The sequence below is a fragment of the Heterocephalus glaber genome, unplaced genomic scaffold, assembly GCF_053883595.1.
Source record: "Heterocephalus glaber isolate CG9 unplaced genomic scaffold, H.glaber_assembly_v1.0 deba00001472, whole genome shotgun sequence".
In the NCBI taxonomy this organism is placed as follows: Eukaryota; Metazoa; Chordata; class Mammalia; order Rodentia; family Bathyergidae; genus Heterocephalus; species Heterocephalus glaber.
The window spans coordinates 18,651,814-18,676,660 of record NW_028258315.1 but is presented as its reverse complement, the minus strand read 5'-3'; the positions used below and the strand labels follow the sequence as shown (position 1 = coordinate 18,676,660).

General features: G+C 40.9%; 1 protein-coding gene across 1 annotated transcript; it reads right to left on the bottom strand.

Annotated features, from left to right (window-relative positions):
• Nucleotides 1-530: 530 nt before the first annotated feature.
• Id4 (inhibitor of DNA binding 4) lies at nucleotides 531-3,675 on the bottom strand. Its single transcript, XM_004847620.4, has 3 exons — nucleotides 2,868-3,675; nucleotides 2,529-2,587; nucleotides 531-1,991 (listed from the first exon to the last, which is right to left on the bottom strand). Exons 1-2 carry the CDS (start codon nucleotides 3,294-3,296, stop codon nucleotides 2,543-2,545), a joined length of 474 nt encoding a protein of 157 aa, XP_004847677.1. The 5' UTR covers nucleotides 3,297-3,675; the 3' UTR covers nucleotides 531-1,991; nucleotides 2,529-2,542.
• Between the last annotated feature and the right edge of the window lie 21,172 nt (nucleotides 3,676-24,847).

The window sequence follows — 24,847 nt, the reverse complement described above, 5'->3', positions numbered from 1 at the left end:
CTTTGACTTTATAAGGTTCAGTATCAAATGGAACAAATTCTAAAAACTCAAGGCCAGTAAAATATCAGAGATGAGGGGAAAATAGGCTGGGAATAGGACAGATTTCATACTTTGACTGATCTTAACCTACTAGCATTAATTCTGTTCATTTCTGCTGAGACATTGCCACTTCAGCTCACTGCTAGGGACCATGATATTTCATATTCAAATATTTGACTTTGACCTCATAAAAAGTCCCTTGGGTCTATAATACTTTTATTCTTGTATAATCTGAAACAAATCCTTTCCTCTTAAAAACCAAACAGAACACGTTACACACACAGTTGACTATTTACAAAGCACCCAATTAAATCCTACTTAATTCTCTCCCTCTAAAAATTCCATCTCACCGGTGTGTAAAGTACCCATCACATTAAAAGTATAACGTTCACAAACCCTGATGGTCCCATCTAACAGAAAATATTACCTTTCTTGAAAAGGGTCCTTAAAAATGTTTCAAGGTTTTAAAGAAATGAGACCAGAAATCACAATACAAGGCAGATAAATCTACTTTAATTCTCACATGTAAAAGTTACACATCACAAGAGATTGGACAGTAGCTTAGCGGTAACTGACATAGCTATAGTGAAAATCATTTTCATAAAAAAATAATCTAGATGCGGTCATCAGAATTTTTGGTCTACTTAATGTTTGAAGATCGACTTTTATCCCTGCTTGAAGGATTTGCCATTATGCCTTTTTTTTCTCCCACTGTTGCCTATTAATTAATATTCTTTGGAGGAAGGAAAGCAGAAAATGTTCATTTCCAAGAGTTTGTCCTTTGGTAGCAAGCAGAGAACATTTTTCATTTGTATGATTTAAATAACCTGTACAGATACGAAACTTTGTGACATTATGCTTTAGTGTAAACTGAAGAGTGACAAGCAATTTTTCACTTTGATAAAACAGCAGATTTTGTAAACTCCTTAAGGATCCAAGCATTTCCTCATTCTATTTGCAAAGTCATTCAGAATCCATTTTGACCTCAGTTATAAAACAAAAAAAACACTGTATATATTACACTATAAAACCCTGTACTTAAAAACTGATAAGGTGTACTTTCAACATATACACTTCAAATACAAAGATTTCAATCTAGATTAAAGAAAACACATCTGAATGGACTCCGAACAAGTTTATTTGCGATTAAACATCTCATGCCATCATGCAAGACCACTACCTATCACTGTTACTTCCGAGTCTATGATTCTGGGCAAAACAAAAACAAATGAAAAACAAGGTCAAACAGAAAAGACATTCACGATATCAACAGCTCTGCAATTGAGCTGAAAAATAATTTTCCAAAAGAAATATTCCCATAGATTAAAAGAACACACGCATAATATTTACAAAAAATATTTAATTAAAAATATCTTATAATTACAGTAGTCTATTAAAGCATATACTTTCTCACACTTATAGAACATCTCTCTATATATACATGGTATGAAATGTCACTCAGTTATCTATACAATATGTAACATTCTTGCAGAGAAGAGAAAGTTCCCTGCCCCATTATAATCATCTATTTTAAACAATAGATGTAAAAAACAATATCTACAATGCTCTGGGGTATATTAGTAAAGCTTCAAAACAAAAAATGCGCTCCTTGGTCATAAAGTAGCCTTCTAAAGTCAGGTTTACTCTTGATCTATTTATCAGTCCTGTCACATTTAAGCTTAAAAGTTTAACTGCACCTCCAAAAAACACAGAAATGTACAATTCACAGCGGTTATAAATGAAGAGACAAAAGAGAATACGTATGTAGAATGTTTATGAACGTGCAAAAACAAAAAGATGAAAGTTTTATTTTTTTTCCTCTCCCTCTCTCTTGGAATGACGAACGAAAAGGTTTCTAGATTTGCTGATTTAATTTTTTTCCTTTCCTCCGGTGGCTTTTCTTCCCCCTCCCTCTCTTAGAGCTCCTGGCTCAGGCTCAGGCGGCCGCACACCTGTGGAAGAGGAATGAATAGAGGGGGTGTGTGAACCTTCTCGCTGCAGACTAACTGGCGCCACCGACCAAACTCAAGACATGCTTGATCAACAACCCAAAACACGCCACCGGGTCAGACAACACCCGCAGCCCGCGCCCGCCCAGGCGCCGGGGAGGCCGAGGCGGCCGGGGAAGCCCGGCCAGGAGACCCAGGGCGCGTCCTCTTCGTGGGTGTCAGACAGTGGAGCAAACAGCTGGGCAGCCTCCATGCCCACGAGGGGCCCTCCCACGGGGGCAGGGAGGATAGGGAGCGACCCCCGGGCACCGAGAGGCAGGGGTCGAGTGCTGCCCAGTCTCCCCAGGGCACCCCGAGTTCCAAAGTGAAGCCCGGGTTCATTTGCTCGCCAGGTGGCAGCGAGACAGAAGGTGTCTGCATACGCGGGAGTTTACACTCAGAAATGCTGGGGGCAAAGAACGCGGCGCTGCCAGGCACCGGAAACCCCGGGGAGGGGCCTCTCTGGCGACCGGCCCCCCGAGACGGGAAACGCGCGCTCACCTGGACCGCGCGGCTCAGCGGCACAGAATGCTGTCGCCCTGCTTGTTCACTGCGCCGGCCTGCAACAGCAACCAACGCCGAGGGAGAGGTTAGCAGGCGCGGACCGCGCTCGGAAGCCGGGCGGCGCGGCGACGCCCTACCCCATCCACGGCCCGGGGAGCCCCTTCCGCGGAGCGAGGGCTCGGGGGCGCATGGCCGGGTCCCACCCCGCGCGCTTTCCAGACCCCCCCCCCCGCTCACCCACTGCCCGGAGGAGAGGAGGGGCTGTCATTCTCGGCCTGGGAGGAGGGGACCCCCGCGCCCCGCCGCCCGCCCGTCCTGCCCCGCGGGACCTCTCACCGGGTCGGTGTTGAGCGCTGTCAGCGGCGTCCGCGGTGGTGCGGCCGGACAGGTCCCCGCCGGGAGGTGCGGCGGCGCGGGCGGGGGCGGCTGTCTGAGCAGAGCCGGGTGCGTCTCCAGGGCGAGCTGCAGGTCCAGGATGTAGTCGATAACGTGCTGCAGGATCTCCACTTTGCTGACTTTCTTGTTGGGCGGGATGGTGGGCACCAGCCTCCGCAGGCGGCTGTAGCAGTCGTTCATATCGCACTGCAGGCACAGCGCCGGCTCGTCGGCGGCCGCTTCGGCCGCCTTGCAGCGCGCTGCTGCGGCCGCCGCGGAGCCGCCCAGGCTGTGGCCGTGCTCGGCCAGGCAGCGCAGCGCCAGCTCCCCGCCGCCGCAGCCCGACGGCGCCTTGCGGCCCGAGGGGCGCACGGGGCTCACCGCCTTCATCGCGCGCCCTGCACCCTGTGCGAGCGGACCCGCCGCGGCGAGCGAGGCGGGCAGGCACGCTCCGGGCCCCCGCCTGCGGCCGGCTGCGCTCCGCTCCCCTCGCCTGCGCGCTCGGGGCACCGCGGCGTTCCCGGCGATCGCGAGCCCCCTAACTGACAGGAGGGTCGCTCGGGTTCTGCGAGGGAGTCTGCTCAGTGGGCGACACCCGGCTCGAACCAAAAGGCAAGAAAAATCAAAACCACCTGGGGTGGAAAAAGTAGCCCAGCCGGGTCTCCGAGTCACTCCTTTCGGAGCGCAGACTCAGCTGGATCGCCGCCGCCGCCGCTGCCGCCGCCGCCGCCGCCGCCGCGCTCCCCGATACCCCAAGATCCCCCAGCTCCCGTACCAGCTCCCCACCGCGCCGCCTCCACTCCACAATCGGCCGGCAGCGCAGCTGTATTTATAGAGCCGCGCGCCCCGGGGGCGGGGCCAGCGCGCCGGCTGGGTCCCAGCGCGAGCCTAGCGGAGCGGGGCTGGGCGCGAGGGCGACAGCGCGGAGGGAGGCGGCGGGAGCGGGAGGGGGGGGCTCCGGGCGGGGCTGGGAGGCGGGGAGCCGGGGGCCGCCGGAGTGCAAGGATGGGCGGGGGTCGGGAGTGGCCAGCCAATCAACAGGGCAGTGCCGCCTCAGGGAATGACGCTCAGGCCAATGGGAAGGGCACTCCATTCCGTCAGCGCCCGGGGTCGGGGCTCTGAGAAAGGGGAGCTGGGTGGGAGCCGGGCCGGGCTGGTGTGTGCCCCGGGGAGGGAGTCGAGGGAGAGAAGTTCCTGCGAAGAACTGCGGGAATGTGTGGCTGCAGTTCTGGCTCCTCTGGCCTAGGCTGCCGGGGGCGCGCTGGGCCCTGCTCGCGGTTGCCGCACGCTCCTGCAGCTCGGAGCCCCGGGTCCCCGACCCTCGCTCGGCCCCCGGGATTCCGGTGCCTTAGGAGAGACGGGCTGTTCTGTGAGGCTCGGTCCCTCTCTTCTGTATCTCCCTCCTCGGTTTCATTACTCGCCTTTTCACAATCGCTGAAACCATAATGATGGAATGGAATGTGTAGCCTTTCCGCTTTCTTTTTTCTTTCTTTCTTTCTTTTTTTTTTTTTAAACGCGAAAGCTTAGCAAAAGGAAAAAGAAAAGAATGCCGAATCAAATGCAGGTTTTTTTTTTTTCTTTTTGGTGAAGGGACATAAAAATAAAATAAAACCATGGCAGGTTTTTCTTTTACCCATCTAGATGCAAAATTGGGCTGAAGACATGGAATTGCACATAAATGACAGCGCGTAAAGATTAAAAATGCATGGGCACGTAGTATTTTAAAATTCCACCATGACATATAATATTAATCTGTTTTATGTAAAATTCATACCTGTAATTTAATTTAGACCATTCATGCACGGCTTCACATACTAGCCAGAGAACCCCGGTTTAAATGAGGTGATAAGAATATCCAGAGTCTCCTGCTCGGGCAACAAAGCCTTAAAATTCACACTTTCAGTGTGTGTGTGTGTGTGTGTGTGTGTGTGTATATGTGTGTGTATGTGTGTGGGGTTCTGGGCCCCCACCCTGTAACAAAAGCCTGTTAATTAGGGATGCTTTGTGTTAGATCTCTAACAGAAGAGCTGCCCTTCAAAGGGTCCAAAATAAAACTGAACAAGGAACTCGGACAGGGCGTTGTGTGTACCCTTCAAGAAATAATTGAGCCCTTTAGATGAGAACTGAACATAAGAACTCTAAGTCGACAGGGAAATGAATTTTGAGAGCTTCCCCTAGCCGACCCTCCTACCTGGAGGCACACTTGGAGATGAATTCACCCACGTCCTTCAGTACCTCACATGGATTGGTGCTTTCGTTTCTACTGATAATTGAGAGAAAGAGATGTGGACCTCATTGCTTGCAGGGTTCCCTTCGTGAGGACTTCCTTTTTTCTGGTCTGCCTCTCTTCCACAGCTGAAATACCTGCACCAGGCAGGTATTTTGTTTAGCCATGTGGGTACTGTAGCATGATTGCCCTAGTATCCCCAGAGCACATTCCTTTTTCCTGATGAAATGAGGAGCAACCACTTACTGCTGGTTTCACAGGTAGATGCAATAACCTTCCTCTCCCTTAATCTTTACATGTTACTCTCTAGTAATTGTTTAGAAACAAATGCCATTCTCATTTCCTTATTGCGTACATAGTGTCCATATAAATGTATCAAGAAAATCAGAATTAGAAAACCCAAAGGAAGGATTTTCTTCTAAAGACAGGCTTAATCATATGCATTCTTAAATTAATATAAATACACAGAATAGTGTGAGTTTAGATTGAAAGTTTGGGGCGTGAACCCCAGTGGGTTATCTTGGAGACTGTCTTGTCACCACAGCCGATAATGACAAATGGATACATGTACAGATGTCTAGTGATATTGATTTTCTCTCATGTAGAGTTTAAAAACTGTTTCCAAATGAAAAGCTCAAATTTTTTCTCTTTGATTAAATTCAACTATGCTTTGATTAAATTCAACCAGGACACATCCACCTTTCAAAATATTTTATTATCCTAACTTGACTGGAAGGAAAGTTTAGCTTTTAAATATATGACACCGATAAACAACCATATCCATCTTTCTGGATTTTGCTAAAGCTTCTGAGAGCCACACCCTGGTGTGCCAAGTGCCAAAGCCAAAGTTTCAGGTGTGGTGGAGGTGCTCCGTGTTAATGGCATCAGGTTTGAAAGGTTGTGTTACTGCAGGGACTGGGTGTTCAAAGGAGTTTACCTCGGCCACCGGATCATGGGCACTGAGGAAAAACTATGACCTCCAAATCCTACCTGTGGAGTAGTTATTGTGTTCCTTGTTTTGAAGGTTGGAAGACGTTAAAAAATTAAAGCGTTACACAAAATTTCATACAGTGGGAATAAGAAATATGATCCCGTGCTTTTTGGCTCCCGAAAGTAGAGAGTACTAGCAGCTACACAATGTACGTTTTTGTATGCTGAGACATAGGCACTTACATGACGTCAAAGCTGAAGTCATGAAAGACTCCTAGCGCCGATAGTTCAAAACAGGAATTTACTCAGCAACAGCCAGATTTTGAATAAACTTTGCAAGCTATATTATTTCTACTGTGTGAAGAAGGAAGTTTAGTTTGCTGGTGACTCTTCCTTTTACATCAGAGTGCTTTGTTCACATTTGTAAAAATGAGATGGGCTAGCCTAAAGCTTATTGCCACGGACATGCTAGAGATGCTCGAAACTTACCTCAAAGGGAAGCTGGGATGAAAGATTCATGGGAGAACTGCTAGGAAGCCCTGGTGACCAGGGTCATGTATCTACCCTTCCTCCAGACAAAGGGATCTACAGCTATCTCAGGAGGCTTTCTAAATGCCAAGCAGACCCTTGCGGAACGACAGCACCCAGGCTCTTAGATTTCACAATCGCCCTGTGTTTACATGGAGCAAGGGTATCCAAGCATATTGTGCTATTCAGCCCAAATGCCTTTTTAGGACTTGATACTTCTTTCTCCAAAGCCTGCCAGGAAACAGTGGGTGGGCGCAGACACACAGAAAAATATGTGTTCCCATGCTTTGGTCACTCTGTAGATATAAGTGGTCACTGAGGGAGGCACATACATTCTTTCGGGGCAGAAGAAACGAGTACACACTGCAGCAGCAACATTGCTTGCTCCAAAAGAACAAGTTGGGCAGTGTGGCAATTCCAGCTCAAGGCTGCGTTATCAGACAGCAGGGATTATAAACTTACTTGTGCTACCTTTGGATTGCTGATTTTGGTCCCTGGAACACTGATAACCTCTTGGTTTGTTCAGTCTTAGAAAAGGTTATGGAAGAGGATGTTATACATTGAATGTGATGAGGTAGATGTGGCTCTCAAAAATGCCTTATTTCAGGAGACTTAAACAGGATTCAGTTTAAGAAGCAGTTGACTTTTAAAAGGGCCTTGTTAGACAGATTCAAAAGAGAAAATGGGAAGAAAGAGGCAGCATTTGTTTTTACCTTAGTAGATAAAGGACATGGGATTAGAAGTCATATAGCCTGGGCTTCAATTTTGGCTTCTTTGCTTACTGCTTTTATGTCACTATACTGGATTCTTAAATACCCATGCCTTTCACATATGAAATACAGATAAAAATTGTATCTAACTTACAAGGTGTTTATACAATATATACACAGTTGGGCAAATATATGCTATATGATGTCCACATAGGTCATTGTATTAAGTCCTTAAAATGGTGTCTGGTACATAATAGACAGTGTTAAAATTTATTGTCATTTTTTTGCAAATATTATCCCCCAATCTCTGGCTTGTCTTTTCATTCACTTAATCTCTTTTGAGAAATTGTTACTTTTATGCAGTCCAATTTATCAGTTTGTCCTTTTATGGATCATATTTTTGGTATTGTATTTATCTAAGAAATCTTTCATAAGCCAAGGTAACAAAGATACTCTTCCATGTCTTCTTCTAGAAGTTTTATACTTTTTGTCAGGTTGTTTTTGTGGCCTGTAACTTCTGTACTTATATATGGTGTGCTGCACATAGAAGGGTTCCACACTAGGTATAATGCTGCTCTGCCGTCATCCTGAAATACTTAGTAATTTTTGAAGAAGGGAATCGTCATTTTCATTTTTCCATTAAATCCCATGAGTTATTTAGCTAGTTCTTGTTTTCTGTATTATGTTTCAGTCTGATTTATTTTGAGGGTTTTGTTCTGCATATGGTATAAGATGTGACTGAAGGTAATATCTTTGCCTATTTTAATTCAATTGTTCCAGCAACCTTTGTTGAAAGATTGTTTTTTCTTTATGGAATTGCCTCTGCACTTTTGTCAAAAATTGGTTGCGTGTACATGTGGTTCTATTTCTGGCCTCTGAGTTCTGTTCCGTTGATGTGTTTGTTTTTATGCCATAACCACATTGACCAGTTGACTATAGCTTTATAATAAGTCTTGGAATCAGATAATATTAGGCTACTGATCTAGCTTGGTTCTCCCTTTTGGTTATCCTGGGTATACTGCATTTCCATATGAATTTTGTACAGTTTCTTAAAGTTAAATATACACATACCATGTAATCCATCCATCCTACACCTAAGTATTTACTCAAGAGATATGAAATTATCTCGTTAAGGGCCATGAAGGGGCATGGGACAGACAGATATGTGTATTACCTTATTCACTGTGTATCATGTTGCTGTGAGTCAGGTATCGCAGCATTAACTAAATGGTAACAAGATGCCTCCCAAAGCAGGTGCAAGAAATATATTGATTTAATACATCAGCGATCATGGCTCTCCATTAGCACATTCTGTCACTGGCTGAACATGGACTGTACTAAAAACCACGTTCTCTCTTCCTTGTATCAAACTGTTGTACTGTGATACGGATTTAAGGCTCCCTGAGGACCCAGCCTAATCCCTAGAAATGCTTATTCTCTTGTGTGACCATTAAAGCCATGGTCTGCACTCTTGCCTCTGTTCTTCACTCCAGTTGTTGTCTCTGCTGTCTTAATTACCCCAAATTTGCAGTCGCCTTTGGGCTGCAGCTGGATAAAGAAGGTAAGACTCCTCATCATTCCACATTCAGGATGCTCTACTATTTTTTTCCACTCCTCCCTTTGGAAAAAAAGATGAATACCTTAATAGGATTAAATACTTTATATTACCCCTTTAGAATAGGAAGCAAAGATTTTTCAAATAGGCAGAATATTTTTCTCCCTAAAATTCTGTGGCTCAGTCTGTGTAAGCTCAGCTTTTCTGTCTAACAAAGGGCAGGATTCACAGGAATAGACTGAGAATTAACTGGTTTCAAAGTCCCAGGGGGAAGGCAGTAAATAAACAATAGAGAGCAAAGCTCTTGTGGATACTGGACACTTCTCAATATGTTCTGATGTGTACACTATTGTCGAAATGGGCTTGTAATAGATAAAATGGTTACAAAGATGCCAAAGAAATCAAGTACTTGTTTTAGCTCATCTTTATCCTTAAGAAATTCAAGGCAAGAATTATTATTCTTACTACTTAAATTAACCCCAATAGACATTGATGTGCATTTATGTGTACTCTGTATCCTGTCTTTGCCCAGTTATTACTCCAAATGAAGCCTCCACTAAGAACTGTTCTGTTCGGAGCACAAACTGTTGCTAGATTCACACAAATAAAAATATTTTTATATTTTTCTTCCTTCTAAAGAGACTTTAAAATGATTCTAAAATATAGAAAAATCATACTTAAACGTATTTTAACTACTTGAGAGAAAAGACACCAACTACACAGTAAATCTCTTACATCTTGGAATTAAATAGTGAATGTGGGTCCATCTCAGTAAATCTGCCTGCAGTGAGAGAAAAAGGCTTTTCCATTTTGTTGATATCTAGGTCATGGCTCCCAAGAACTGATACAATGTTCAAGACAATTGCAGATTTTCCCCTGAAGAATTGTGGAGACATTTTAGTACACCAGCAGACAGCTGTCATTAATTGTGAGATGGCCTACAGTGTTGGTGAACTTCACACCTATAGCGGAAAACACTTGTGTAAAGCAGGTCAGAAAAAAAATCACTTATATGTGAGATAAAGTAGTATATATTTTTTCTACTAGCAAAACGTGTAATCTTTAACGTTCAGTTTGGGGACTTGATACATTCATTATGGCTTTGTTTAGATGTCGTTGCAAAGCCTCATGTGGTTTTAGGTGGGGCTATTTCAAAGATGGCTGAATCTAGAGTGTGTGATTGATTAATTGTGCAATGCTAGGCCTGGGGGCACTAGGATTAAGGGTGTGAGTGCTACCCACTCAAAGTATTCTGGATAAGATAAAAGGGGCAGGAAGATGCTGTTAAAGACCCTTATTGCTTTTGCTACCGTGTGGGTGCCGTGAACCGTTTCTCCTCTGTGACGCCCTTCTGCCATGTGCCACTCTGACTTGGAGCCAGATGATTATGGACTGAAATCTCTACAAACTGTAAGCTAAACAAAGTACTTTCCTCCCTTAACTTTAGATGTGGAGTATTTTGCCTCAGTAATAAGAAAAGTAACAAAGACAATATACATATCAAAATTTTGAACTTTATCAGTATTGGTAAGTCAGTATTAAATAGTATAATTTAAAGAAAACCATCTTGGAAGGAATTACAGAAAAACAAGTTTTTCTTTGAAGAGAATAAGTCAAATGTATAACATTTAAAGGCTAAAAGCCTTTATTAATGATCTCTTCTTAAAATATAGCTGTTTGACAAAATAATCTGTTTGGTAAAGCATTCATACTTCATCTGATGTAACTATTTTACCATTTTAAAAACATCTTGTTCACTGAGTCAACATTAATGTATGATTCTCTGTTTAGAATATGTTTTAAAAATAAGTAAAATGAGTGTTATCAGGAAAAAATATGACAACGACTGTGACAAAGTGCAAAAATGCAAATATGTTGTCATCGAGGCTTGTGGGTACAAGACTGGAGTCATATGAAATCAAAGTAATTTGTTGAAAATGTTTCTAACATTAGTCATCAATCCATTCTCTGTGATAATCAAGAATCTACAACCTGTAATACATAAAATGATTTTGCCTTTTGGCAGATTGTTAAGTGGACAATATTTGGCACCTTCCAACCATGTCTGTTAACATTCTCTCCAGAACTGTGAACTCTAATCTCTGATAACATAGTTGAAAGAATGGTAATGTTTTCTTTATCCAGCTTCTAGTAAAACTATCCTTGTATACCAAATGATGTACATGGTTAAAACCTCTGTATTGTGCATTCTACCAAACCTAACTCTTCAGCTCTACTTTTAAGACATTGCTAACTAATCTTTCTCTAAAGCTGTTTCAACTGAATTAAAGTTCATTTAAACCAATCCAAAACAAACATGTATTGTTCATCTGTTACATGATGGGACTGTGTTGACAAAACAGTAAGTCCTTTACTCTCATGGAGGCTTCTGCTTATAAAATTTTTAAACAAATTAAAAATCAATTACTGCAAGGCAGTGTGTTCTTTCTAACAATACTGGCATGGGTAGCATACAGTGAAAGCAAGCACCAAAGCTTGAGTCAAAGGACACTTCATAGAGAAAGAGTTGCAAGAACTGAATGCTGAAGAGTGACTTCATCATTGGAAGATGTTCCTGGTAGCAGGAACAGCATGTGCAGAAGTGTGGAGGAGTGAAACTGCAAGGTTCTCCCTTGTTGTTCTCTCTGCTTCAATTCAAACATTACTTTCCTTACATTCCATCAGTACTTCTCTTCCTCATCTCATAACAGTCTTCCCATCTGGTGTTTTCCACTCTCTCTTCTTCCAATCCAATCACCAACTCTTTTAAAAAATATTGTAGGACCTAGTGATGCATGGTTTCTTTTTCCACAAAGCCACTTACCACTGATTCCCTGACTGTAATTACTTAAAAATAACATCACTGATTTTCAAATTTGTAGTAAAACTATATACATATTGCAAAAAAATCAGAAAATATAAACACAAAGATGAAAATAAAGGCCATCTATGAATCCACAACTAGACATACATTCTGTCTTATATGTTATTTTCAGATTTTCACCATATATTTTATTTCTTGAATAGAAATTGTAGCTATAAAACTTATTCTTGGAAATCTAGTTTTTTACTTCACATAACATGAATATATTTCCTGAGCAATAGTTACCTCTCTGTGTCATCCTTTTTATGGTTGCACAGTATTCTCTTTCATGGATGAGCCATAGCTTATTTACAAAATATTTAATTACAAATATTTTTATTATTTCCATTTTCTCTTATGTATTCTTACCATGTCTGATGTGCTTCTTAAATCTCAATATTACATATTACACAACAGTTTGCATTTGTTGATATGGCACTGTGCAATTATTTTCAAGCTATGTCAGTGCTATGGTTTGGGTGTGTCCCTGAAATTCATATGTTGAAAATTTAATCTTTAGTCATATGTTAATGGTGGAGGCAATTGCATCAAGAAGGCTCTGCCAATCATGAATTAATGGATTGATCCATTCATGAACTAATGAATTAATGGTATATCAAGTTAGTTATCATGAGAGTTGTTCCTTATTAAAAAAAAAAGATTGGTCATCTTTTGTAAGCCTCCTTATCACATGATGCCTTGTACCACTTTGGAAATCTTCAAGATCAACACCAAATGCACTAGGAATGCCCTCACCAAATGCAGTCTCTTGACACTGGCCTTCCCAGCCACTAAAACTGTAAAGAGTAAATTTCTCATCCTTACAAATTATCTGGTCTTGGGTATTTTACTATAGCTACAGAAAACAGGCTAAGACAGGATTGTATGTTTTAGGTCTTCCATGAAGTCAAAGCATCTTGGAAACTAGGCCAATTTGTCCTTATCTTTTTATAAACCAGTAAAGGGAATTATTCAAGTGTTCATTGGACTGCTCAGATGGATTGGTACAATCTGCTAGGATGACATCCTAAGGAAGAGCAGGGGTGACCTGCAGATTTTGCACATTTTCAGGGAGTGGCCAGCCTGTTGGAACAGAAAGCAAAAGGCACTGGAGCTGAGTAGTAGTGGATCCATTGGGTCCACTGATGTCACAAGAAGGTTCCAGTCTACTTAGTCCAAAGTTTAGGAAAGCTGCTAGAACTTTAAATTGCAACTTTGCTAGAGATCTTCTGTTTTAGACACTTTCTGGTCATTGGAACTAATACCCAGCACTCACAAGGAGAGGTTTGTTTTGACTTAAATTTTCAGTCCATGGTCAGCTGGGTCCAAGTAGGAAAACAGCATGGTGGAAGGGCATGGAAAAAGAAAGCTACTCATAACTCGGAAGTCAAGAAGCAGAGAGAGCAAAAGGAGGAGCCACAGAGGGAGATACATGCTTCCAGGTCACATAGCCAGCGACCCTTCTGACCAGGCCCTGGCTGTAGCCAGGCCCTACTTCCTAATAGCACACTCAGCTGCTGAACTCACTAGTGGATGAATCCACTAATGTGTGTAGCAGCCCCATGATCCACTCACCTTCCACAGGCCCCAGTCTGGGGAGACATCCTAGAGCTAAGCAAAAACATCTTTTCAGGAAAGTGATGGAGAAGACAGGCTGCAGGCATGGAAAGCCAAGCATGTGGCCTGGAACGAGAAGAGGAAGTGCAACCTTCCTCTTCATGTTAGAGCTTCTGCTGCCCTCGCAGTTCTCCCTCTCTCCTCAGGGTTCATCACCAGACCAAATTTCCTTTTCCTTCCTTCTGACTCTTTATTTCCCTGCTCAGCCATCTCCTGCACCAAAAATGTAAATGTAGGTACAAGCATATCAACAGGAAAGTTTATGACCCCTCTGCACACCAACTAATCACCCCTGTTAACCCAAAGCATTTTATTACCCTACGTCTAACCAGTTTTCTTTTGAAGTCTGTAGTGACCACTATACTTGTATTCTTATAACAAAAGATAAACTCTAGTAGTCAAAATGTAATCAAGACATAAATAAATAGGGAGGCAATTCTGTTTCTAGAGATTTGGAAGGTCATTCATTTGATAGTCAAATACAGAGCTATGTAGCTTAGGTAGATTAGGGGTTCATTCAATAATAAGAGTTTAGAAATGGCTACTGTATCATCAATATAATTTATTTAGTTTGGCCAAATCTGTCTTAAAATTGAAATATCCTTAAGACGAAAATGACTTTTTATTTTCTGAACTGGGACATGATTCATGTTTCAACTTTCTGATAAGACAATTTTATAATCCAAGTGGTCAGTAGTCTGTTATTTAATTTCTGAAAGGACATAAAACAGCAATTACAGACGGGTCTTCCTCATCCTGCCATGGTATGTTTGGTGACCACTAGGCTCCGAGGTATCTTTGTATCTATCCTGAATGTAGTTTTATTCTTAGTGGAGTGGTATGTAACAGAGGAGAGAGAATTGGCTCAAGTTTCCTTGCTGCTCTCATTTCCTTGTGAATAAAGATTCCACATCTAGAATGATACAGCTTTGCTTCTTTCCCACTTTATTTTTGTAATTCTACGAGCAACTATAATACATGCTGAATAAAAGCTATTTTATCACCTCGGGGGTAAAATTTGCATTAGTGATTGGGAAATATCCAAGCACTAATGGAATAAATATCCACAATTTTCAGAGATAAGAGAGGAAAGAAAACACAAAAAGATCCAAGTCAGACAGGAAAGTAAATGCAAGGAGCCAAAAACAGTTAGAGATGGTGTTTTGAACCAAAGTGCCATTTTAATGACAGTTGCTAGAACATAATATATTTACTAGAAAAACACAAAGAATTTACTCTGTATTCAGATGTTTAAGCTGGAATATTATAATCTAGGCACCAAATTGAACTAGAAATTTTTTTCCATTAAGTTTATTGGTACATTTCAGGTATACAATATGATGACATTCACCATTGGGAATTTGTACCTTTACATGATGTATCTTAGTTCTTCTTTTTTCCCTATTCCCCTGCCCTCCCATCAACCCCTCAACCCCTCAACCCCTCTCTATTTAGAAAGATTTTGTTTCCATTTTTTCCTTTTCTCATATTTTTTCTTTTCCCTTCTTTCCTTTCCCCTACGCCTCCCACTTCCTCTTCCCCTTTAGACATTTTCTTCCTGTTTCACATTGTCTATTGTACATTTTGATTCTTATTTACACTTTCAGTTTCTCACACCAGAGAAACTATTCGGTACTTATTCATGTGTGTCCTATTTATTTCACTTAAGAGTATCGCCTCAATGTGCATCCACTTAACTATAAATGTCTCTAATTTCTCATTTTTTATGGCTGAGTAGTACTCCATTTTATAAAAAAACCACATTTTCTTTATCCAGTCTCCAGTTGATGGCCACTTGGGCTGTTTCCAAGTTTTAGCTATTACAAACTGTGCTGCTATGAACATGGGTGCACATTTATCACTGTGGTATGATTCTTTTAATTCTTTGGGGAAGATATCCAGCGGGGGAATAGCTGGGTCAAATGGGATCTCTAGTCTTAGTTCTTTGAGGTATCTCCATATTAACTGTCACAGTGGTTGCACCAGCCTGCACTCTCACCAACAATGAACAAGGGCTCCCTTCTCCCCACAACCCCACCAGCATTTGTTATTGGTTGATTTCTTGATAGCAGCCTTTCTTTCTGGGGTGAGGTGGAATCTCAGTGTTGTTTTCATCTGCATCTCTTGAATCACCAGTGAGTGATGTTGAACATGTTTTCATATGTTTATTTGCTGCTTTTACTTCTTTGTCTGAGAAACGTCTATTCATTTCAGATGCCCATTTTTGAACTGGGTCTTTAAATTTGGGGACCTGATTTTTTAAGTTCATTATATATTCTAGATAGTAGTCCTTTGTTTGAGGAACAGCTGGTAAAATTTTTTTCCCATATTGTAGGTTGTCTCAGCTCTGTTGGTTTCTTTGGCAGTGCAGAAGCTTTTTAATAGGATGAGATCCCCGTTGTTGATTCTCTGTGCTAGTTCCCGTGCTACTGAGGTTTTGTTCATAAAGTCTTTTCCTATGCCAATGTCTTCAAGATGAACTAGAAATTATTTAAGTTTGTTTCAAAGATAAGATTCTATGACTTCTTGGCCTTCTTACATCACCGTGCATGCTGTTTTCTCTTAAATTGAAGTTTCCAATTAGCTTTGCAATTATAGACATGGTAAAATGCTTCACTGGTCTGCACTTTTAAATACCTAATACCACTTTAATACAAGCAGCAAGAGATAAACAGCCATATTTGTGGTAAAGGTACTTAGCCTGTGTCAATAATACTAGTATTTCATCTTGCAAAAGATCCAACATTTATTTTAAAGCATCCAGTTTGTTGTGTGCATGTCTTGTACCTTACCATCCAGCACAGTAGTCTCACCTATAACTTGGAAGATATCTAGTAACTGTATTGTTGAAATACAAAGTATGGTTCTAAGTTATCAGTTTTGATTTCCATAAATCACCCAAGAAAGCTAGTCTCATTACTCTATAGTCTTATTAACAATTTTAGTCATTTTCCAGATGTTATAGCCTTATTTTCTTGTAGACAACAGGAAGTAGAGTCTATATAGTTGTAAAAAGGATTTGTAGCAACTCACTTCATATACAGCAGAGTACTGTCAAACTCAATCTTCTAATTAAGGTGCAGAAACAGCCAGTCTCCCTACAACTGTATTACTTTAACTCCACAATTTAGAGAAGTATATGCATTCACTCTTGTATCTTTTCAAATATCTAAGGTACTTAGCCCCTTAACCCTCGAGGAGGCTTAAATCCCTCGTATTATTACTCATTGATTAGCTACCAATCTGTTATAGGAACGTTCATTTCCTGTGGAGATCAAAACCTTTGTGATAAGGACGGGGCATTTAGCTCAGTGGTTCTGCCACCTGCCTCAAAAGCGCAAGGTCCCAAGTTCGATCCTGGGTACTGAAAAACAAACAAACAAACAAAACCTTTATGATAACGATATGTTCTTAATCTGTTTTGTGCTACTATAATAGAATACCATAGACTGGATAACTTATAATCAAAATAAACTTTTTAAAAAAATAAACTCTCTTTTTTGGGGGTCCAAGATCAAGATGCAAATGTCTGGCCAGGGCCTTCTGTCTGGGTCCTCCCATGGCATAAAGGAAAAGGGGGGTGAGGAGGATGTTTACCTAAGAGTAGAGCAAATCAGTCCTTTTATTAGGAACCTACTCCTACAATAATCAGTCCACTCCCACAATAGTGACATTAATCCACTCATGAGGGAAGGAACTCAGTGATACAGATATCTCTTCTAGGTCCCACCTCTTAGCCCTGTTGTAGTGGGGATCACGTATCCAACACATTAACTTTGGAGGACACATCAGACCATTGCAAATATATATGTTTTATTCTAACTAAAAGCTGCTTGGGGATTACATTATACAAATATGGGTTAAGGGTGTAGTAAGACAAATACTTCTTGGAAGGTCTTAAAAATCACTGACAAAAGTGGCACCGATCAAGGGGTAGGAATTGAAAGTAGGCTAACTGGTCCCCCCCCAGTGTTGGAGTGCACAATAATCTCCTGAATAACTACTTAAAATGTAGGTTGATTTCTGAGGACCATCCCTCTGGTAATTAGGTGATTCGGATGCAGGGACTCAAGCACCACATTAAACAAAACAAAGCAAAAAACAATGGTGAGTCCGAGGAAGGAGGCTTACAGGTTTGAACTCAGCTGAGCAACTTAGTGACTTGGCAAGAGTCTGTCTGAAAATAAAAAATAAAAAGAGCTGGCTTTGTAACTTAGTGCAAAGGCCCTGAGTTCAATCCCCAGTACCACAAATAAGCAAAAAACAAGTTTAATGGTGTATTTAAACACACACTGTACACAGCAGATTTTATCATGACAATAGGTAAATGTGGATAATTCAAGACCGTTTTTTGAGAGTTATTCTTGAAGAAATTTAACAAATGAACAGGAGGAAACCAGAAGGGCACAGGTAGTGATGATGCTTATGAGCAGAGTGGTAGTGGTCACAGTATGTAGTAGCTACTGTCTATTGAAATGTACTAGATTCAAGACATTTATTCACCACTTACTATGTACTAAGTGCTATGGAGCAGCTTTATATATAGATAAAATGTTTACTCTCACAACAGTTCTGAGAGATATTATCTCAAAATGAAGGATGCATGAAATCAGCAGAATAAATGTTGAGAACTTTAAAAGAGCAAAAGAAGTCCATCAGAGGCAAAGAGATTAATAACCTGTATCTATAGCTATGTCAGTTATCTCTAGGCAGACACATATGCTCACTCTTAGAAGTCTAACCTCCTGATCACTTAATAGGAATGGGAAAATACACCATGTACATGCCCGATACATGCTTAGTATCAAGCTAGGCATGGTTAGGGGAGAAATTGTTAAAAAATATATTTTTAAGAAAACCCTATGATGAGCAGGGTAAACTGGTTCTCCAAATATAGCCTCTTAGGAGAGAAAGGAGGAGTAGCGTGTACCCAGCCAAGTTTCGCTTTGGAAAACTCCCAGTTCAGTGTAGCCATGCAGCAGCTTTGGCATCACCGCTGACTGGAGCCAGCAAAGGCGAGGGTGGAGCCCTCCTCCTGACAATGAAAACTCTTCACAGAGTTTGGTGAGAACAACATGAGCTCACTCCCTAAAAAGATCTCAAAATTCAACGGAATTATAAATCATGAGAAACAGATTATTCACTCTGGTACTTCATTTTAAAAACCTAAGTTATCTAGAACATCCTTTAATGAAACTGAACTACCCAACTTCTGCATTTAATGTTAGCTGAAGATAAAAGTAACTGAGATGGGGGAAAATATGATTTATAATCTATAAAATAGCCTAAAAACCTCACCTAGGGCGGGGAATTTAGCTCAGTGGTTCCATGCCTGCCTCACAAGCGAAAGGTCCTGAGTTCAATCCCTGGTATGGGGGGAAAAACAACAACAAAAAACCCCCATCTATCTCAGTTCTGGGGAACTAGCAAGACCAGATAACTAGTGCTGGTTACAGGACCAGCTCTGCTCCTTCTACCCTTGGGTAAGATCTCTGATCTCTGCTTCACCTCCTCAAAGCAAATAGAACACTAAATACATTGATTTCTAAGGTTTCACTCAGGCCAATTGTTAATGCGTCTAATTAACTAATAAGCTTGTTGACACGGAGTCTGGTTTTCAAACAAATTTATGTTTTAGGCCATTATGGCTCGCCTTCTCTGAAATTGGTCACAATCCCTCCAAGCTAGTTTTTAATCTATGGTTCATAGGATATTGAGAGACAGAGGGGAAGACTCTGCTGCTGTGGTGGGACTGCTCTGTAGAATGGCAGGGCAGAAGTAGGAAGAAGGCCACTGCCATCATCCAGGCTTTGACCAGGGTAATTCAGGGGAGGTTTTGGAAAGCAAATTTTGTGGGGTTGGCTTATGAAGTGAATATGTGTTACAGAAGAAAGAGAAGTCAAAGATAATTCTGCAGAGTTTGGTTCTAACAACTGGAAGGACAGAGATATTTGTCCACAGGGAATGTACAAAGAGCAGGTTGGGGGAAGAGCAGTTAGTTCTCCATATATTAGAGATGACTACTAAGCCAGGAGTGGTGGTGCATGCTTGGAACCCAGCCCTCTAGAAGGCTGAGGAAGGAGGATTGAAAGTTTAAGCCCAGCCTGGGCAACTTAGCAAGGTTCTGTTCTGTCTAGGGACACAAACACTCACACACACACACACACACACACACACACACACACCAACAACAGAAGCTGAGGATGCAGCTCTGTGTGAAGGTCCTGGGTTCAATTCCGTATGTGTACTAGACATCTAAGTGGCAGTGTTGAGTAGATAATTGAACACATAAATCTAGAGGTCAGGGAAATGTTTATTCTAGAGATATAAACTTGGGAGCGAAAAAAAAGTTTTTTTCAACCAACCAAAAAGAAATTTAGCATATTATTATTAACTTATAGAAAAAAAATGTGTGCATAAACTCAGACTGTAAGAAAGCAAAAACGAATAAATAAATAAATAAATAAATAAATAAATAAATAAATAAAATTGGGAGCAATCATCTCCATCTAATGGTTTATAAAACTGCAAGAGTGGACAAGATCTTTCAGGGAGAGAGGATATCTAGGGAAGGGACCCAAGATCCAGAATGTCAGAAATGTGGCCAGTGAGGAAAGGAAGGCAAGGGCAGAAACTATTTTAGAGCAAAGAGTGGCTCAGCTAGGTTAGATCTGTGAATATGATGCAGGCTGGAAGAAGATTCACAAAGGAAAACGCTCCTCAGAAGTGGGAGGTGCATTATCCTCCTCATCTTGCACCCTTGGACAGTGAGCACATGAGAGGAAGGAAGCTTTTGAATTTCATGCATTCAGAATATAGATAAATAAGAACCTATCAACCTGAATAAAATAAAACATTACCATCAGCTTTTTAAAATTCAGTCTGCTAGGGCTATGTCTTAGTTACTTTCTCATTGCTTGGCCATCCACAATTCAAAGAAGGAAAAGTTTATTTGGGCTCAAAGTTTTTTAAACATTTCAGTCCATAGTCTGGCTCCAGAGAAGAAACAGCTTATGGCAGGGTAGCAGGAAGCAGATAGAGGGATCAAAGGAGAAGGGAGGGAGATAGACCCTTCCAGACCATGCTGCCAATGAGCCACCTCCTCCAATGAGGTTTCACTTCCCAAATCACATTTAGCTATAAACTCCTCAGTGGGCTAATCCAGTGATGAGTATCATACTCCCATGATCCAATCACCTTTCAAAGCCCCACCTATGAGCACAGGAGGCTTTGGAGGTAGCTCTAGATATAAAAGGTACCATTTAGCAATTTCTTTAGAGAAATTTTGTTTTTGTTTTTGGTGTTGATATAGTTTCTCCAAGTGCCTGCTTGGAAGTAGAAGAAATCTTGTAGAAGAATCTTTTCAAAACTCTCTAAGTGGAAATTGTTGCTTTGTGACTATGACCTAGGACAAGCCTCTTTGACTTCATTGTTACATTCTGATGCAGAAGCTTTTTAATAAGATGAGATTTTCGGCCCCCCAGTGACCAACTGGCGGACGGTGAGGACCTCAGCTGCATGGAGCCCTGCTCTGTCCTGTCCGCTCCCTGCCTCCCAGTGACCAGCTTAGATGGGGGCACCTGCAATCCCTCCCCTTCCTACCTCTGGCCTTCTGGCTGTGCAGCTACCTGGTTCCACACTACAGAGGCACAGGGGATAATAAAGGCCATTGTCCTGAGCTCCAGAAAATAAAGCAGAAGTGAATAACAGAAAGAAGGGCTCTCTCAGGCTCCTTGTTGAAAACTGAAGCCCAATGGAAAAGTGAACAGAATCTCTGCAATACAGGCACACCAGACCACTGTACTTGGTAAGTTGGAGAAATTATCACCTCCTATCGGAACCTGGACTACCTTAAGGGAAAGGGCAGCTGGAACCTGCAATAGAACCTTGCAGAGTTCAACCCTGCAGGAGGACAGGGATCTCACCTTGGGACCTGCAGCCAGAAATCTGCCTGAATCTCATGGGTCTGCTACTGGATTGCTGAGACTCATTGGCTTATATCTTCACACTGCTGCCCACATTGTCTATTGTGACAGGAGAGACATACCCTGAAGGAGGCTCTTCATTTTTATTTTTTATTTATTTTCAACTTTTTTGCTCTTATTTTTAATTTTTTTCTATTCTTTTAAATTTTTATTTTTCTCTTTTTTTTCTTTCTTTTCTCTTTTCTTTCTCTCACTTGTTCTCTTGTCCTGTATTGTTCTTCATTTCCCTTTTTGTTCCCTTTCTGGCCCTAATTTGGATTTCTTCTTTATTTTTCTTTTCTTCTCTTTTTCCTTCTCTTGATTTTCATTAATTTTAAGGGAAAGTAAATACCGTTTCTACCCTCCCTATTACTGTTAGGTTGTTCTGTTCTCATCTTTGTTCTTTCATTCTGTCTTTTCCTCTTGTCTTCAACAGTTTCTTAGAGTTTGTGTGATCTTCCTCTGTCCTCTGGCCTCACTGCTAACCTTTCCTGATCCTTCTACCTATCTATCCCTCCCTCCCCAACTCCTAACTCCCCATCCTGAAGGGTAAAGTTACTATATTGAAGAGTTTATTCACTATAAACATATGTTGTGCTGGTCCTCGATTATGATTTAATTCACACAGTTAAAGGTGATAGATTAATAACTACCACAATTTGTCATTTTCTAAGCTGTGCTTGATGCTAGTGATTGTATCACTTGGGCTAAGAAGTTGTGATTGATCTAATCAGTTGTCCTTCCTGCTATAATGAAAATGAGATAGCCTCAGAGCCATTAGAGACTCAAAACCTAAAGACTAGCTATATCTGGAAGACACCTCTGAGAAGCAATCATTCCATAAGGGTTCTAAATACAAGGAAGAAAGATACTTACAATAAGCAATTTCAAAGTATCAATCCAGGAACTAAACCAAGGACAATACCAAAAACAAAAATGAGAAGACATTTAAGCAAGACGCAAACTCATATTTCCACCCCACCAAAGGCAAATTCTGGGGGAAATGGAGTGGAAAAGAATGATAACCACCTGGACACCCTGAACTGAGAGCACAGGAAGTATCAAAACAGATGAATGAGGCTCTAGAAAAATTAAAAACAGAAATAATTTCCCAGATAACTACAGAGATGGTGAGCAGAATGAAAGACATGATTAGAGGGTCTAGAACAGAAGCAGATAAAAAAATAGATGAGCTCAGAAACACACTGGAAGCCATGAATGCCCAGCATAAGAAAGAAATGGAAACCATGAAAGAGATTCAAACAGATATTCAGGAGATTAAAAACTACATTGAAAGTATTCACAGCTGATTAAGGGAATCTGAAGATAGAATATCAGATATAGAAGACAGGATTGTGGTTAAGGACCATAAAAACAGAGATTTCTTAAAAATAGTAAGGGACCATGAGAAATCACTCCAGCAGCTGCTAGATGATGCAAAGAAGAATAACATAAGACTGATAGGAGTCCACCAAGAAGAAGGAGAAAGTACAATTGACATAAAAAAGAACCTGTTCACAGAAGTAATAGTAGAAAACTTCCCAGACAGAGGTAGAGAATTGGACATAGAGATAAGTAAGGCATATAGAACTCCAAATAGCCATGATCAAAAAAAAAAAATCTACACCTAGACATATAGTAGTCAAGATCCCAGAAATACAACAGAAGAACAAAATCCTACAAGCAGTTAGAGAAAAGAAACAAATCACCTACAAAGAAAAGCCCATCAGAATCACAGCAGACTTCTCAACACAAACCCTCAAATCAAGGAGAGCCTGGAGTGAAGTATTTGAAGCCCTACAAGAAAATAACTTCCAACCTAGACTGTTGTATCCTGCAAAATTATCTTTCAAAATAGATGGGGAAATTAGATACTCCCGCGACAAAGAACACCTGAGAAATTTCATGAACACCAAACCAGCACTCCAAACAATTCTAAGCAATATCCTAGAAAAAGACAATGAAGTTCCCAACTCCATGAGGCCCAACAGAGGGACGCCACTAGGCAAGGCAAGAAACTAAAGGGAAAGGGGGAAAAATAAAAAATAAAAGCACCAACAGCAGTAAAATATCATGACAAGAATGAGTCAATATCTCTCAATTATAACCACCAATGTTAAGGGCCTCAGTTCACCAATCAAAAGAAATAGACTGGCAGAGTAGATTAAGAAGCAAAATCCAACAATATGCTGTATACAAGAAACACACCTAACTCAGAAATTCATAGACTGAAAGTAAAAGGATGGAAACCAGTTCTCTACATGACAGGAACTTGGAAAAAAGAAGGGGTAGCAATCTTATTTGCAGACAAAGTAGATTTCAAACCAAAACTAATTAAGAGAGACAAAGATGGTCACTACATCCTTGTGAAGAGAATAATCCAAGAGGAAGAGGTGACAATCCTAAATATATATGCACCAAATATGAATGCCCTCAACTATGCAAAACAAATATTAATGGACATGAAAAACCAAATAAGCACTAATACAATTGTAGTAGGGGACCTCAATACCCCACTATCACAAATAGACAGATCATCTAGACAAAAATTCAACAAAGAAATTCTAGAACTGAACAAAGCTATTGAACAAATGGACTTAATAGATGTTTACAGAATGTTCCACCCCACAAAAATCAGAATATGCATTCTTTTTGGTTGCACATGGGTCACTCTCCAAAACAGACCACATGCTAGCTCATAGGACATGTTTAAGTAAATGTAAAAGAATTGAAGTTACCCCCTATATATTATCAGACCATAGTGCAATAAAATTGGAGGTCAATAGCATAAGAAACTGCAACCCCCCCACAAACACATGGAAAGTGAATAACACTCTCCTGGACAACCAATGGTTCACAGAGGAAATTAAAGAAGAAATTAGACAGTTTCTACAAGTAAATGATAATGCCAGTAAAACACACAGGAATCTATGGGACACAATGAAAGCAGTTCTCTATGTGGGAAATTCCTAGCAGTGAATGCCCATATTAGGAAAACAGAGCTCAAATAAACAACCTAATGCTGAACCTCAAAGTCCTAGAAAAAAAAGAGCATGACAAACCCAAAGCTCATATAAGAGAGGAAATTATAAAGATCAGAGCAGAAATCAATGCAATGGAGACTAAGAAAATGATACAAAAAAAATCAATGAATCAAAGAGTTGGTTTTTTGAAAAAAAAAAAAAATTGATAAACCTTTAGCCAACCTTATCAAAAAAGGAAAGAAAAGGCTCAAATCCATGCAATTAAGAATGAAAAAAGTGAAGGCACAACAGACCCAGCAGAAATCCAAAGGATCATCAATACCTACTTTGAGAAACTGCACTCTAATAAAATGGAAAACACAGAAGAAATGGACAGATTTCTAGGTACATATGAATTGCCCAAGTTAAATGAAGAAGATATAGACATTCTAAACACCCTAATTACAATGAGTGAAATTGAAACTGCAATTAAAAATTTACGAACAAAGAAAAGCCAAGATCCTGATGGCATCACTGCTTAATTCTATAAGACATTTAAAGAAGAACTATTACCATTACTCTTT